The 15,869-nt window shown below is 30.1% G+C and overlaps 1 protein-coding gene across 2 annotated transcripts; it reads right to left on the bottom strand.

The window, feature by feature from the left end:
* Nucleotides 7,382-11,281, bottom strand: LOC107605711 (cytochrome B5-like protein). Of its 2 annotated transcripts, XM_016307676.2 has the most exons (7): nucleotides 11,082-11,280; nucleotides 10,543-10,645; nucleotides 10,080-10,199; nucleotides 9,944-9,987; nucleotides 8,980-9,057; nucleotides 8,726-8,817; nucleotides 7,382-7,805 (listed from the first exon to the last, which is right to left on the bottom strand). In XM_016307676.2, the coding sequence occupies exons 3-7, from the start codon at nucleotides 10,159-10,161 to the stop codon at nucleotides 7,739-7,741; spliced, it is 363 nt and encodes a 120-aa protein (XP_016163162.1). In that variant the 5' UTR covers nucleotides 10,162-10,199; nucleotides 10,543-10,645; nucleotides 11,082-11,280; the 3' UTR covers nucleotides 7,382-7,738. The 2 variants fall into 2 exon arrangements, with proteins under 2 accessions (XP_016163162.1, XP_016163163.1); XM_016307677.2 differs by lacking the exon at nucleotides 10,543-10,645 and having other exon boundaries at nucleotides 11,082-11,281.

Below are 15,869 nucleotides of genomic sequence, written 5' to 3'. Positions count from 1 at the left end.
TACTACTATAATTTTAATTATTTTCATTTAAGACTTTATAATTTTATAATATAGTATTGGAAATTTGAAGAACAAAAGGTCTAAAATTTAATTCATACTATTTTAAGAAAAATTAGATTTTTAATTATGAATTTGATTTTAATGCACTTTTTTTTTTTTTACCGAAGATATGGAGGCTCGAACCCGCAACCTCTTAATTGAGTATGAAGAGACTATGCCATTTGAACTATTGCTTCTTGACTTAAATTTGGAAAGATATATGATTCGAACACGCAACCTCTTAATTGAGTATGGAGAGTTTATGCCATTTGAGCTATAACTCATTGGCGATTTTAATGCACTCTTAGCGTAAAATAATTTTATATGTGTATCAAATTATATAGTGTCACGTTAGCAAAAATAAATGACTTTTATATTGACCACCTAAGTGATCAAGTAAAAGAATAAATGTGATTGAACGACTGTATAAAATGTTTTAAAACCATGCAGATATATGTGAATATATATATACTCTTTTTTATTGATAAAATTTAGGAAGAAAAGTTTAAATTTTAACCTAGGATACTATTAATTAATTAGTTAGATTTATAGAAATGTTTTTGAATAATATTCATTAAATTATATTTCAAAAAGTTATATTTAAAAATGCATGAGATGGGAGTTAATTATTCTATTAGAAACAATTTAAATCAAATTCAATATAATTAGGCATTTTAATTATTATTTAAATTCTCTCTTTCAAATTTTAACTTGGTGATGTATATCGAGATTTTGAATTCAAAATTTTGAGTTACATTAGAATAACTCTATCCAAAAGTCAAAGTTTGAATTACCCATAAAGATATTTGAGAGAGAGTTGGTATTAAAAATTGTAACAGCTTTGGCCTTTTTGTAAAGTATGGCAGCTTTTAGGCAAAGAAGTGCAGGGTTGGCAAATGGAAAATAGTCATTCAAAGTTTGATTATTAATGATGAGATAATAATTCACTAATAAGTGATTCACTAAGGTCAATATCTTCCCTTCAATTCCCTTTCCAAAAGAAAAAGATAGATACCACTCATCTCATCAAACCCCATATATTTATAATAGGTAAATGCTATAGTGTTTAAAAGATGATGATTGATTTATTAAAAAAATAAAAATTAATATTTAATTAGAAAAATATAAAAAAAATAATTTTTAAAAAATTAAAATTTATTAAAAAAATTAGTTAAATAAAATTTAGACAATAATTTATAAACACCATAGAATTGACCTATATAATATACCTACTTAGCTATTATACAACTCAATCTCAAATGCCAACTAGCTTCCTTTTCTTACACATTGATCACATTTTCACAAATCACAGCAAATTTATATATTATTTATGGCAAGAAAAAATTTATTTTGCTTTATAAAAAATGAATTAAAAGAAAGTGAATACATAAAAACAGTAATTAAAAAGAATAAGTATATAAAAAGGACAAGTTATCCAAAATGAAGTGAATTGACGCATATAAATCTAAGAGTAAAATATGTTTTTGTCTCCAACGTTTAGGATAAGTCTTATTTGTGTCTCTAACATTTAAATCGTCCTATTTGTATCTCTAACGTTTATAAAAGTGATTCAATGTTATCCTACTATCAATTATACTAACAAATCAGATTATATTTTTCAATTATTTTCACTTTGATGCATTCATTCTCAATTAGGTTTCATTTGAATGTGTTCAATTTTAATATTATACCCACTATTTGTGTTTAGATTCAATTATGTCCCTAGAAAAGTGAATTATATAAATGTTGTAGGAGTTAGTTTCAACTTTTGATGAGCTATTTTTCGGGGTAGATGATCGATTCTATCCAGACATTTGTATTCTAACTTCAAGAAGAGATTTTTAAAATTCAAACTAAAGCGTTCATGATGTGTAATTAACGGCAAGATAACATTGAATCACTTTTACAAACGTTAGGGATACAGATAAGACGATTTAAACGTTAGGGACACAAATAGAATTTACCCCAAACGTTGAGGACAAAAACGATACTTTACTCTAAATCTAATTAGTAGCTCAATCTTCAATTTCTCTTATAACATATATTATGTTAAATTTCATATTAAGTTTTTTTTTTTTCTATATGTTTAATTCTAGCTATTTTTTTTTAATTAATAAAAAAATATAAACTCAAAAAGTTAGAAAAAAATACCAAAATAAATATAAAAAGACTATGCTTTGAACTATAACTCATTAATAAAATAAGAGCTTGCTTTCAAGCTCAAATGCATGATTAGAAAATAAATTCAAGAGGTACCACACCACATCATCATCATGCTCGTTTATATATATCCCCTGCTGCTGAGTGCTGACGTCATGATTATAATTATTCATTTCACCAGAAACATGTACGAATTTTGACGAGTTCATGTGGCTTTGAAACCCTCATTATTCATATTCAAAATTAATAATATCGATGCCAAGTATCTTAATTACTATATCTTTAATTTTGGATACGACCCTTCTTCAAATCGAATGTTGGTGAACAGGTGAAGTAGGTGGCACTTTTATACACTCAACAAATACTTATTAAGAGTTAAAATTATTGCATGTTGAAATATCCAAAAATGCAAATATTTGTCATAGGTGTAGGAAGAGGAATGTCTACCTTAACAAGGCTTGGTTTGTGAAAGATCAATAGTCATATGAACCAACCTTTCAGAAAGGCACAGATTACACATTGGTAAGTGCTACCAAATTGAAAATGTATTTATGGCTGCCCAACTCTCAACTACTATATATGTATTATAATTTTCAAAATTGATTTTTCTTTTGTTAAAATAAATTTTAGTAAAGAAATTGACTAATTTTTACATGATTTAAAATTATTCTTTATTAATCTGTATAAATGTTGCAAGTAACTAGAAGATAAACTTTACTCTTATTATTGGTTATGTGCAGTTATTGTTTTCATATGAAATTAATAGGGTAAAAACTCACGTAAAATTGATAGTTGAGAGTCGTTAAATAATTTGATTGATTTGACTAAATTTTTATCTAACGGCTCTCAATTATCAACTTCACGTAAAATTAATTGTACGTGAATTTTCACTAATTTATAGTTGAAAAATATTAAATAATTTTATAAATTTTAATTAAATTATTATTTAATAATTTTTAATTATTATCAATTTCACATTAAGACATAAGTGAGTTTTTACCTTAATTATTTACAAGTTTATTTGAAGAGACAGTTAACTCTTCTAGCCTTCGCTTATTGATATAGGGTCTCACACAAAAGAGTGTTTTTTAATTTTTATTTTGTTTGAAAACTGCTAAATATGTTAGAGAAATGTTTCGGGTTTTATTTAGTTTGAGGTAAAAAGAAAAGAAAAAGTTCACCATGTTATAAGTTTTTAAAATATTTTTTGTTCATGATGTTCAAGACCTTTGATTAAATCATCTTATAGTAATTAGAGTATCAATACTCTTACAAAATTAAGGATGCTAATTAAATTAAAATCCCATATAAATCATGTAGCTGCAAATAAAATAGAAAATGTGGCTGAAACATTACCGAATATAGTTATGTCATCAAGGGACCACTAAAGGCAGAAAATCATGTGCCAGCATTCAGTATTTGTATAGGACACCTCACCAATTTTTTTATTATTTTCTTAAAGTTGTAGTTAATATCTCTAACCCTTTAAATCTTCGCATTTTGTGAAATTTATATATTACTGTATATAGTAAGTTCAATTATTACGTTGGTTTTTATAATTTTATAAGATTTTAAATTAAATTTTTTAATTTAAAAATTTGTAATTAAGTTTTTATATTTGATAAAATTTTCAATCACGTCATTTATAACTTAAATTGTTAAAAAAATGCATTTTTTTTTTTGGAATATATGCTTTTGTATTATTTGATGTGGAATGAATTATATAATATTTAAAAGGATAAAGTATTATTTTAGTTTTTAACATTTAAGTCAAGTTTTAATTTGGTCTTTAACATTTTAAATATTTTATTTCAATTTTAAAAAGTTTTATATAAGTTTAATATTATCTTATAATTAAATTTGACATAAACAATTAACATATTAAAGAGTTAATAATGTTTGATTTCAATACGTAAGTAAAATTAAGACAAAAACGATCAACAATGTAAAATCTTTTTATTTAATTCTAAAGCATTAATGATTGATAATTGAAATTTGGAATTTTGTACAAGAAAAAGGACGAAAACATAAAGTGTTACAAAAATATTTTAGTTATGTTTATCTAACACATAGAAATAAGAAGATATGACTCAACTAAAAATATTGCTATCATCCATGTCACTCACTCTGTTAATTGTTCGTGTCAAATTTAATAGTGAGACAACATTAAATTTATTTAAAAAATTTTAAAACTAAAATAGAATAATATTTATGTATTAGTCAATTTTATTTAGGCCGATCAACTTAAAGAAATGAGTTTTTTTTCCCCTTTTAAAGTCTTTACTTTACGTATATATAGATTTCGTTATTGGAATGTTTACTAATCCGATTCTAGAAATTGTGACTACTTCTTTTAACAGAAGTATTCTTTTATTCTTAGGAATTGATCAGATTAGAGAATGAGTTTGCCTACTATTTCAGTAACCCATATTGGTAAAGGACTACTAATCACTTATGTCTTTATATACTACCAGTATATATATGTTAGCAAAACAAATTTTAAGGTCAAATTACGTAATTAATAAATCAACTTAAATTAGTCGAATAATTATTCTCTTTTTCATTTAAACAAGTATTAGAATTTAAATTTCACCTTATATATTCAGCAATTGATTGATCAACTATAGACAAATAACAACTTAAAGAAATTTTATTCATATATTGATTGGGTCTTCAAGGCTTATAATGATTCATATTTCGTCTATAATAATGGAATGACCTTTAATTTGTTACAAAATTTAATTATTTTGAGGAATTATTATTCTCCTTTACTTATTGTGTTGTCAATTGTCATGCCATGAGTAAATAAAACACCAAAATGCCAACACAGAAAAAGAATAAAACCGTTTGTTCCTTTTCGCTCAAAGGAAAATAAAGCCAACCCCATGGCGTTTGTTATGTTTGTTTTTAACATGTTTTTATGTTCCATACACATTATATATATGTATTCTTTTTGTAGAAATTAATTATTGCTTTCACACAGTGTAAGAATTTATAGCCTAGCAAAATCATGAATCTGGATCCACTAAGGTATAGAAGAAAAGGAAAAGGCCAAGAGAATTATTGTTTCAATTTAGCAATCGCTTTGGCCCATTGAAGAATTCCTAGAATGAAAGAGTAGCACATAATAATTGTTAATGTAAACAAGATGTATTATTTGTAGTTAATTCTTTATTATATTGAGCCAACATATATTTTTCTATTATTAAATATAGTATATTTTGGCTTCAGATAATAAGGTCTTTTCAATGGAGGATCCTCTCGACGTGTAAAACGTCTTTTTGTAACGTCTTTTTAAACGTATTAATGAATCGGTTATTTTTGAATTTTCTTAACAAATTAAAATAAAATCGATCTTTTTATAATAATAACAATAAATCCAATTGTTATCAGATCCGGTCAAACCTACCAATTTACATAATCCACTGGATTATGGGTTTTTTTTTTTTTAAACAAAAGTTAGAGATATATTTGTCTTTTTATCAAAAAATTTAAACATAATTTGTTTAGATCGTGTAAATCGATCGGATCAAATCGAGTCTAATAATCATAGTGCAGACAATTGGGTTTATTATTGTTGCTATGATAAACCGATTTTGTTCTAATTTATTAAAAAATAAATTATTAATCGGTTTAATAAAAATGTCCAATAATATTATGACATATGTAAATATCTTTAAAAAAAAGACATTTTTAGTATCTTTATCGAAGTAATTTCTCCTTTCAATAGTTGATAGAATTCTTGACCGTGACAAGGAAAAAGCTCTAAACACACATTGCTAACAAAATTACTTAGCATAAACACCCACTAAACACCAACTACTTATACCCCCCAAATCAATCAACATATCATATTACAAAATAATTAAAAGAAAAAAGGAAATCAGAATGTAATAAAATTTCCCCTCATCCCTTTGGCATGGCCATTGAAAAAGGGAAAAATCTATCCACATAATATAATATATTACATACCAAACAAAACCAAATCAATTTTGGTTTTCAATTTTTATATTGGAAATAAAATAAAAAGCATTTATATACTTTTTTTAAATTTAGTCTTGACGCACTATGTTTAAGAAAAATTTGTACATGTGTACTTCAATAAAAATAACTATTTTCTATATCTATCATAGAAATAATTATCCAAAACAATAGATACGATTGAATAGTTATGTAATATATTGTAAAGACATCAAATTAACATTGTTAATTACTGTTTTGAGAAACATAGAAAAGGACAAACGTATAATATAAGATGTACTGCATAAAGTGTTCATGAAGCTTTTGCATTTTGATCAAAATTATGGTGGCCCAAAGTTTTGTGAGAACATTTTTTAGATAAAAGAATTTAAAGAAAAAGAAAAGCAAACAAACAGAAGAATTCAAGAGAGTAATTGACCAATATGAGATAACATACACATCCATTTGTAGGTGCATAAACTTTCATAGCATTCTTTTTTGCTGTTTGGCATTGTTTAATAATGAGGATCATGTGTGAAGCTTGAAAGAAGACAAAAAGGAAAACAATGCACTTAATAAATATTACTGTAAGAGATGAACCTTTAATCAACCCTTAATATGATATTAAATTTCCTTATAAAACCATAATAAGATTCAACAATTAGATTAGTGGAAAAGTTATGCAATAGAACAATGTCCAGAACTTATTTAATTAAGTGAATCCCTTCATCTATAACTTGTAACTAAAGTAGTTTTCTTCAAGAAAACATAAGAAAATCAAACTTTCAAAAATACGTACAAACCAAGAAAACAAACCAGTCAAGATTGGTATTTTAAAATATAAATAATATTTAAGGTATGTAAGTTATTTGTTGCATTAAACTGAACAAAATTAAGTGAAAACTATACTATTATAATTATAATTGTTCATTAATCCTCCATCTAACTTAGGTATATGTTTCTATAGACATAACAGATCCATCATTCATCTAAACATCTCTACATGTAGTTTTCAAATGAAGGGTAAAAATGACATTTTACATTTTTAACACACTAAATCATCTTAATTCCAATTTACAATGATTTTGTTGATGGCTTTGCAATCTATACACATCCTCCAAGATGACAAGATCCATCCTTAGTATCTTATGGGCTCATGCTTATTCATTGTTTCTCAATCAATTTCTCCAACTTAATGCACAATTGATATCAAAGCCTAAGCTTACTTCACAGTTCAAATGCTTCAATTAATGACTAACAAAGATAATTGATCGGCAAAAAAGTGCAAAATGTAAGGGGATAACAACAAAAACAACAAAACCTTGTCCCGCTAGTTGAGGTCAACTACATGGTCAAAACAATGCCATTAAGCCCTGTCATGAATCACATTTGAACTCAGCCCAAATTTCTTCTTATCAACTCATCAAAATCTTCTTAGGTTTCCCTCTCCCCCTAGCCACTATGCCATCACTATCTCAGCTACACTATGCTCATTGGGGGTAACAAGCAATAAAAAATTGAAAAATCTCAAACGACATTTCTCTTGAATATCACAAACCATAAATCAATAACATAGCTACTATTGCTCCAAATCTCCAATGTAAAAGTCATCAATCATGTCAAACACTCGAGTTGCATGCTGTGGCCTGTCATTGAAGGGTGATGAGAGAAGATATTTTAGAAAGAATAAATGTTTATTGCCTTCACTGCCAAAACAAGTATTTTGACCAAATACAAAAAGAGAAAGAATCAAGCAGGAGATAAGCATGACGAAAAAGTATTCACCCATGATGGCCTACTTTTAAACCATATGATTTATGTATGTCATAACTTGGATGTAGAACTATAACTAATAGTACTATGTATGTGCCATAACAATATACATTCACATCCTAGGGCCAAAACCAAAATTCTTTGCTAGAAAATACAAATAATGGTGGCCTATAAAATTTTCTAAGCTTATTTAATTATAGGTTATAACCATATTGATAGGTATAAGGCATGTCAAAGATAAAATTTGGATGTACATATCTGGGATGAAGAGGAAGGGAGCTAAACTTGAATCTGATAGACTATCTGAGGGTGTATCATGAAGCTAAAAAGGTGCTCGGCTCCTGTTTTTTATCCACAATTATTGTTGTAGTCATCATGTATGCAACTATTGACTAACATTATTATTGTTGTTATCATGTGAAAAACCAGCATAATACCTATGGCTACTTTGTCAGAAAACTCCTTCAGCTTCAATAAATATATCAATATAGTATTCTTAAATAATAAGATGGCATGATGAATCCACAATTTTAAGTGGACACGATCTTTACATATGCATAATAAGAATCTAACTCTTCATAAATATTAAAAGCATTTTTGGGTAGATATTTTATGCTCTTCACGTTTCTCTAAGCAACAAACCTATAAGTATAATAAGAAAAGGTCTAACTAGTATATACAAAGAAGGAAACAAGAAAAATATTATAGGGAAAATTTAGAAAAAACTCGGTAAGAAACCAAATATATATAAATATATAACAATGTAAATGTATGTAATAGAATAAGCACATACCCAAAAAACCCTTCAGTTGAATCATCTCCAGCATGTGCTAGAATGGCATCACCACCTGGATGTTCCTCTACATAAGAGGTAACATCATATACCTAGAGTATTGAAACCCCAAATTCATACTATTAGGAAACAATGTATCCTTTAAATGGGACAGAATGGAAATAAAAGACTAGAAGTGGGAAAGAAAACTATTAGAGTTTAAACTTTGAACCGAGTCATAAATGAAAGTATAAAGCAACAAAAAAATAACATACCTTGTTCTTGATAATTATCCAACAATCTGTTCTCTTGTTATGCGTTGAGACTTCAGATTTAGTGTACGACTTTGATGCCTGGATACAACAGAGTATACAAAATGCTCTAAAAAGTAGATAAAAATAAATAAAGCGTGTTTAAAGAACTCACAAAATTGTGATTGAAACACACTCGCTTCCCCCGTAAAATTTACCTTTGGGGAAAAGTAAATCAACTTATTTTTGTTTAAAAGTAATTTTAACCCTTTCAGTTTGCAACATGTGTTCAACATTCATGCTCATTCAAACTATTTCACTGTTGCCAGTGTAATTAAGCTTATGGAAAGACTATTTTAATCTTATCATACCAAGTTCTGCTCACACTATAACATACAAAAATGATAGTTCTCCTTTGGAGATCAAAGTGGGACCTATATTTCAGTAGGTGAAGCATAGGATCAAAAATTACAGTTCCACTCCATAATCCTGGTTAAGAAGAACCTCACCCAAAAGTTCAAGTTCCACAATTCATAATTTTCCTCAATTTCAAACTTGCAAAAAAAATAAATAAATAAATAAATAAATACAAAATAAAGAATTAACTAAAGAAAGAAATGGTTAAACACTAATTTTTATTCATACAATCGTACGGCGATAAAGTGGGATTTAGCTATTACATTATGCCTCTTCTGCAAAACCCTTCAAATGACAGAAAATCTTAAACAAGCTTAGCTTATTAATAATTGCATAAAAAATTGAAGCCAAGACATTTAGCACATTCAATTGGTTTCACCTGGATCCATAACGTTCTTAGTTAATAAACCCAGAGGCTTATGTTCTTCATAGGAAAGAAAATTAATAACAAAATGACAGTGACCACAAAGTCACTAACAACATTAAACTAATTAAGGGTTCTACTTCTATGTAATAACAGAATCCACAGCAATAAAGCACTTCACTAATTCACTTAGCTACAAATATGTACCTTATGATTGTTTAAGCTAGGCTGAGCTGATTTTCCTTTACTCCCTGGTAAGTATGCAAAAGAAATCAGATACTCGCATACCATAATAAAGCATATTAACCAAATTTCATATATATAAAGGCGAAAAGAGAGTAACCAGATTTGGGATGTCGCGGGGACAAAAGAAGAAAAATGAGGAAGACGCTGACAAGCAATGCAAGTGGAACCAGCAACTCCATTTTTGTGAAATTAATAGAATTTGGTGCCTAATTGCAATCTGGAACAGCCAAAATAGCAAAACACAGAGAATAAGAAAAGGGAATCAACTTTTAATTAGCCAATATTAGGTAACTTTTTTTTATTTGTAAATTATTTTTTAAACCCTCATTTTTTGGAGGGTGTAGACTTTAGAGTTTAGGATTAGAATTAAGATAGGGTTTAAGATTTAAGATTTAGAAATTAGGATAAAAGGATAATTTCAAAAAATTGGCTGATATTAGCTGAATGCCTGAATCCTAGCTGAACTCATCCTTTTTATTGACAATTCTGAATTCTGATTAAGGACCAAATTTAGTAAAACAGCTGATCAAAGGAAAGCAAGTAATTTCAAAGAAAATAACCTGTAAAGATGTAGCAAATGCTTTTACACAGCGCAAGTATCACAAGTTGTTAGGCATTTGTGTGCGTCAAGATTCAAAAAAGGAACAAAATATAAATCGAGAACTGCAAACAATTACATGCAAGGCACTTATTACATTGTGTTTAATGAAGATGGATTAGTGAACCTAACTGGCAAGCAAAACAGAAGCAAACTAAGGCCTATCTCCTTCCATTTGTCTTTAATTAAATTCAAATGACAAGCAAATTAATGCTCCAGAATGTTAATTACTTTATTTTTTCACAAAGTAACAAGGTTTAATCATACACAAGCAAATTAAGGCTATAGAGGAGCTCCTGTTGAATTTAACCAAGCTTAATCACACACGTCATTTTCATCTCAAAACCAGAACTAATCTAATAAATTAGAAATTTAAAAATTGAACTAATACATATTCTTAACAGATCAAGTCATCAATATTCAGTAATCAGTTAATCAGAACTCAAGCTATCGAGAGAGGCACACAAAACTAGAAGAGGGAGAACGGTGAAGAGATCTGACCTGCGGCGAGAGAGTAGAGAGGAAGCGACCGAGACTGAGTGAGCAGAGACCACAACAGCGGCGGAGAGGAGCGGAGATCGGCAATGAGGTCACAGATTGCAGCCTCGGTGGAGAGAGATTACATAGCAACAGCGACGGTGGAGAGAGAAGACTGAGAGACTAGGGGTAGTGGAGTAGTGGGTGGTAATGGTAGAAGATAAAATTGATATTATAATTAAAATTAATTATCTAAAATTTAAGAGGTTAATTTAAAATAATTTGGTTATTTTAATAATAAATTATTTAAAAAATATGATGCATTAGGCATTTATAAATTATAACTTTTGGAAAAGTATGGATAATGGAGATTTAAGGAGGATTAGAGATATCACCATTAGTGTTATCTTTTTTTATTAGTGTAAGCTTCTAGGATGAGCGGTATTATGACATGGTATTAGAACACTCTTATCATGAGACATCTCATATAGCTCATTATACACATTATACAAATAAGCCATTGTACACATTAGTTATGTTTCTAACTTTTTATATTATACTATTGAGGTGTAGTATTTTTTTTTTCTTTCTTGAAATAGTTTCCACAAAAGTGTTTTTTAATAAAATTTTTGTTTTCAATTTAACGTTTATTAACTCAAACTATGAGTAAAAATAACTTATAATTTAAGAACCATTAAATTCAAAGACTTTGTATTTGCAATCAATTATATTAAAATTAGTATTTACGGTGTAGTAATTAAGTATTTGAAAAATTAATTATAATTAATTAATTTAAAAATTATTAAGTTGATGATTTTACAATAGAATTGTGTAAGACTAAAATTTGTCGCCATCTTTTCTGGTACTGACACCACTGCAGTCTCTTACTGACACTGCCTCTACCTCCGTCGGTTAGTCCGACACGCTTCGCCCACAGCCGCTGTTTTCACGCCACTCTCCCGATACTCAACCAGATGGTTCCTTGTAGATAACCATTTCCGACACCTCCTCTTTCCTCTCTTTCCATCCGATCTCTCTCCTTCTTGGATATACCATAACCCTTCTCTCACTTTCTGCCTTCAAAGTTTAGTGGTAAGCATCGATGGCGGCACCACCAGCTAATGCTCGTGCAGATTACGATTACGTAATCAAGCTCCTTCTTATTGGCGACAGCGGTGTGGAAAAAAGTTGTCTGCTTTTGCGATTTTCTGATGATTCTTTCACAGCCAGTTTGACAATATCAAATTAAACACTCAATTGTCTGTTTAAACTTTTTTTTTGTTTCTTCAATTTTATAGTTACATCAAATCATAAGACTCATGTGTCAAATTATATATTTTTCTTTTTTTAATAAAAATTAAATTGTTGGATGCTCATAGTTACTTTTTCTGTTTATTTATCTCCTTCTTCTTCTATTTTAATTGTCAATTTAGGATGATCATTTTAGTAGGTATGCGGATGGTTATTTTAATTTTTATGTAGATGATTATTTTGATTGGATTGGATTTAGTTATATATAATTAAATAGAATCCCGCTAGCAAACTAATGGAATATTTGTACAATGTGTACAATGAGCTATGAGTAAAAAATAAACATCACTCATACTATACAAAATAACCATCCGGGTACTAGGGATAATAAACATATCATGTCATGAAACCACTCATCCCAAAAGTTTAAGCTGATAGAAAATAATAATAAAATTCCGCCAATGTTACACTTGCGGTACATAGCCGGTCCTAAACCCGAATAAAGTAGGAGGGTTGTGTTAGGTCATCGACAACCAACATAAAAACTTAGTCGAATCTTCATGACATGAATTAAAGACGTTATTGCGCTAAAACTAGGTCGTTGTCCGGAAGCAACACGTTGTATGGTTCGAGTACAGTGTCGAGTGAGCAAGAGCCGCTGCATCAATACCCGGATGTAGTGTTAAATGAGAAAGAGTTCCCGCGTTTTCTTGGAATGAACGAGGGTAAATAAGCTAGTTCACAAAGTAAAAGGTAAAGGTCGGAGCGACAGAAGGTTGAGATTTGAGACATGGAACATAAACACTCTAACAGAAAAATCCATGGAAGTGGTGGACACAATGACAAGGAGGAAGATTAACATTGTGTGCTTACAAGAAACAAAATGGGTTGGTGCGAAGGTTAGGGAGTTGGATACTTTCGAATTCAAACTTTAGTATACAGGAAAGGTAAAGAATAGGAATGAGGTTGATATTATTGTGGATAAGCAGGGGAAGAAGGACGTAGTGGATATCAAGAGAATAGAAGATCGGATCATCTCTATCAAACTTGTGGTGGAGGAAGGTGCTTTTCATGTGATTAGCACCTATGCTTCGCAAGTGGGTTCGGACGAACAACACAAGATAAGGTTTTGGGACAATCTAGAGAGTTTGGTCCAAGACATATCTTTGGGAGATAAGATTTTCTTAGGAGGAGATTTAAATAGCTACGTTGAAAGAGAAGTAACTGGGTATGGAAGTATTCACGGAGGTCGTGGTTTCAGAATGATCAATGCCGAGGGTAAAACTATTTTGGACTTTTTCTCAATTTTTGACCTTCTCATCGCAAATACATGTTTTAAAAAGAGATACGAACATCTTATAACCTATAAGAGTGACATGACAAGCTCTCAAATCAACTTCTTGTTGAGGAGAGTCGATCAAAAATTTTGCATTAATTGTAAAATTATCCCGGGAGAGAGTTTAACAATACAACATAGGATGGTCGTCATGAATTTTCGCATTGAGCAAGAGTTGAGAAAAAGACATCATACGAAGAACCCAAGGACGAGGTGGTGGCGAATGAAAGGTGAGAAACAAAGAAGTTTTCTAAGATGGGTAGGAGAAGAGATAAAGTGAGATGGAAATGGAAGCGCAAAAGAGATGTGGAGGGAGATGGCAGAAGTTATTAAAAGAACAGCAAAAGAAAGTTATGGTGAATCTAAAGAGATAGGACCAAGAGACAAAAAGTCCTGGTAGTGGAATGCGAGTGTACAAGAAAAGATAAAGATAAAACGGGAGTGCTTTAAAGAGTGATTTTTATGCCGCAATGCAGATAATTAGGAAAAATATAAGGCGGCTAAAAAAGAAACAAAAGTGGCTGTAAGTGAAGCAAAAACAAGAACATATGAGAGTCTCTACCAGTCTTTGGACACGAAAGAAGGAAAAAATGTATATATAGAATCGCAAAGAGCCGTGAAAGAAGAACGAAAGATTTGGATCAGGTTAAGTGCATAAAGGATAAGGATGGAGAGGTGCTGGCTCAAGAAGGGAAGATTAATGAAAGGTGAAAGAACTACTTCTATGAGTTATTTAATGAATGACATAAGACTCTTCCGAATCTTGGTCGGTTATGCACAAAGAAAGAAGATAAAAAACTTTGACTACTATCGAAGGATTCGAAACTTCGAGATAAAAGAGACTCTAAAGCAGATGAAAAATGGCAAGGCGATAAGACCTGATAATATCCCGATTGAGATTTGGAAGGGTCTTGGAGAAAAATGCATCAATTGGTTAACCAAGCTTTTTAATGAAATTTTAAGGTCAAAGATGTCTGATGAGTGGAGAAAGAGCACGTTGGTACCTATCTACAAGAATAAGGGGAATATACAAAGTTGCAGAAATTATAGAGAGATCAAGCTCATGAGCCATACCATGAAGTTATGGGAGAGGGTGATAAAACAGAGGTTGAGAAAAGAGACACTAACAGAGAACCAATTTGAATTTATGCCATGCAAATCTACCACCGAAGCGATATACCTGTTAAGAATGATGATTGAGAGGTATCGTAATAATAAAAGTGATCTACATATGGTATTTATTGATTTGGAAAAAGCGTACGATAGGGTGCCAAGGGAGGTCTTATGGAAGGTTTTAGAAAAGAAAAGAGTCATATATATTCGTGCAATTAAAGACATGTATGATGGGATCACAACTAGTGTGAAGACTCAAGGTGGTGTGACAGAAAAATTTCCTATTGATATAGAATTACACCAAGGATCATCCTTAAGTCCATACATTTTCACATTAGTCTTGGAAGTACTCACAGAGCACATCCAAGAGCCTGTGCCATGGTGCATGTTTTTTGCCAATGATATCATCCTTATGGAAAAGTCAAGGGAAGACCTAAATTAGAAGTTGAACTTATGGAGAAAAACTCTAGAAGTGTATGATCTGCGCATAAACCGTAGCAAGACAGAATATATGGAATGTAAGTTCGGTCTGAGAAGGAAAAACCCTAATATAGAGGTGAAGATTGGAGAAAACATCTTACGAAAAGTTAAAAGTTTTAAATATCTTACGTGCATCTAGTAGAGATGAAGATGTTGAAATGGATGAGTGGTCATACACGATTGGATAAAATAAAGAACGAAGATATAAGGGAGAAAGTTAGAGTAGCACCCATTGTGAAAAAGATGGTAGAATCGCGTCTCAGATGGTTTGGGCATGTGAGAAGAAGACCGACAGAATACCACTAAGGAGGGTGGATGAAATGGAAGATAAACAAAGGGTGAAAGGCAGAAGAAGACCTAAGGACCATCCATGAGGTAGACAAACGAGATCTACATATAAACGGTCTTTCTGTAGACATAATACATGACAGAGTTCAATGACGTCGTTTGATTAATGTAGCCGACCCCACCTAGTGAGACAAAGCTTCTAGTGAGATAAGGCTTTGTTGTTGTTGTAAATAATAATAGTAAATCTATGATTAGTTAAAATAGTAAATAATTTATTGTTTTAATATAAGATCTTGTGTCAAGTGTTAGAGATGTTAAAATGTTTTTTATTGATACACATATGA

This window comes from Arachis ipaensis, chromosome B06 (genome assembly GCF_000816755.2).
Source record: "Arachis ipaensis cultivar K30076 chromosome B06, Araip1.1, whole genome shotgun sequence".
Taxonomy (NCBI): Eukaryota; Viridiplantae; Streptophyta; class Magnoliopsida; order Fabales; family Fabaceae; genus Arachis; species Arachis ipaensis.
The sequence above is the reverse complement of the archived record's forward strand: the minus strand, read 5'-3'. Positions and strand labels throughout refer to the sequence as shown.

Bases quoted from the DNA above. Each gene is read 5' to 3' on its own strand.
- LOC107605711 (XM_016307677.2), bottom strand. From the start codon at position 10,161: ATGGAGTTGCTGGTTCCACTTGCATTGCTTGTCAGCGTCTTCCTCATT. The intron at 9,988-10,079 runs GTTACTCTCTTT...CATACTTACCAG, and splicing joins CCCGCGACATCCCAAATCTG to GGAGTAAAGGAAAATCAGCT. The intron at 9,058-9,943 runs GTACATATTTGT...TGTTGTATCCAG, and splicing joins CTAGCTTAAACAATCATAAG to GCATCAAAGTCGTACACTAA.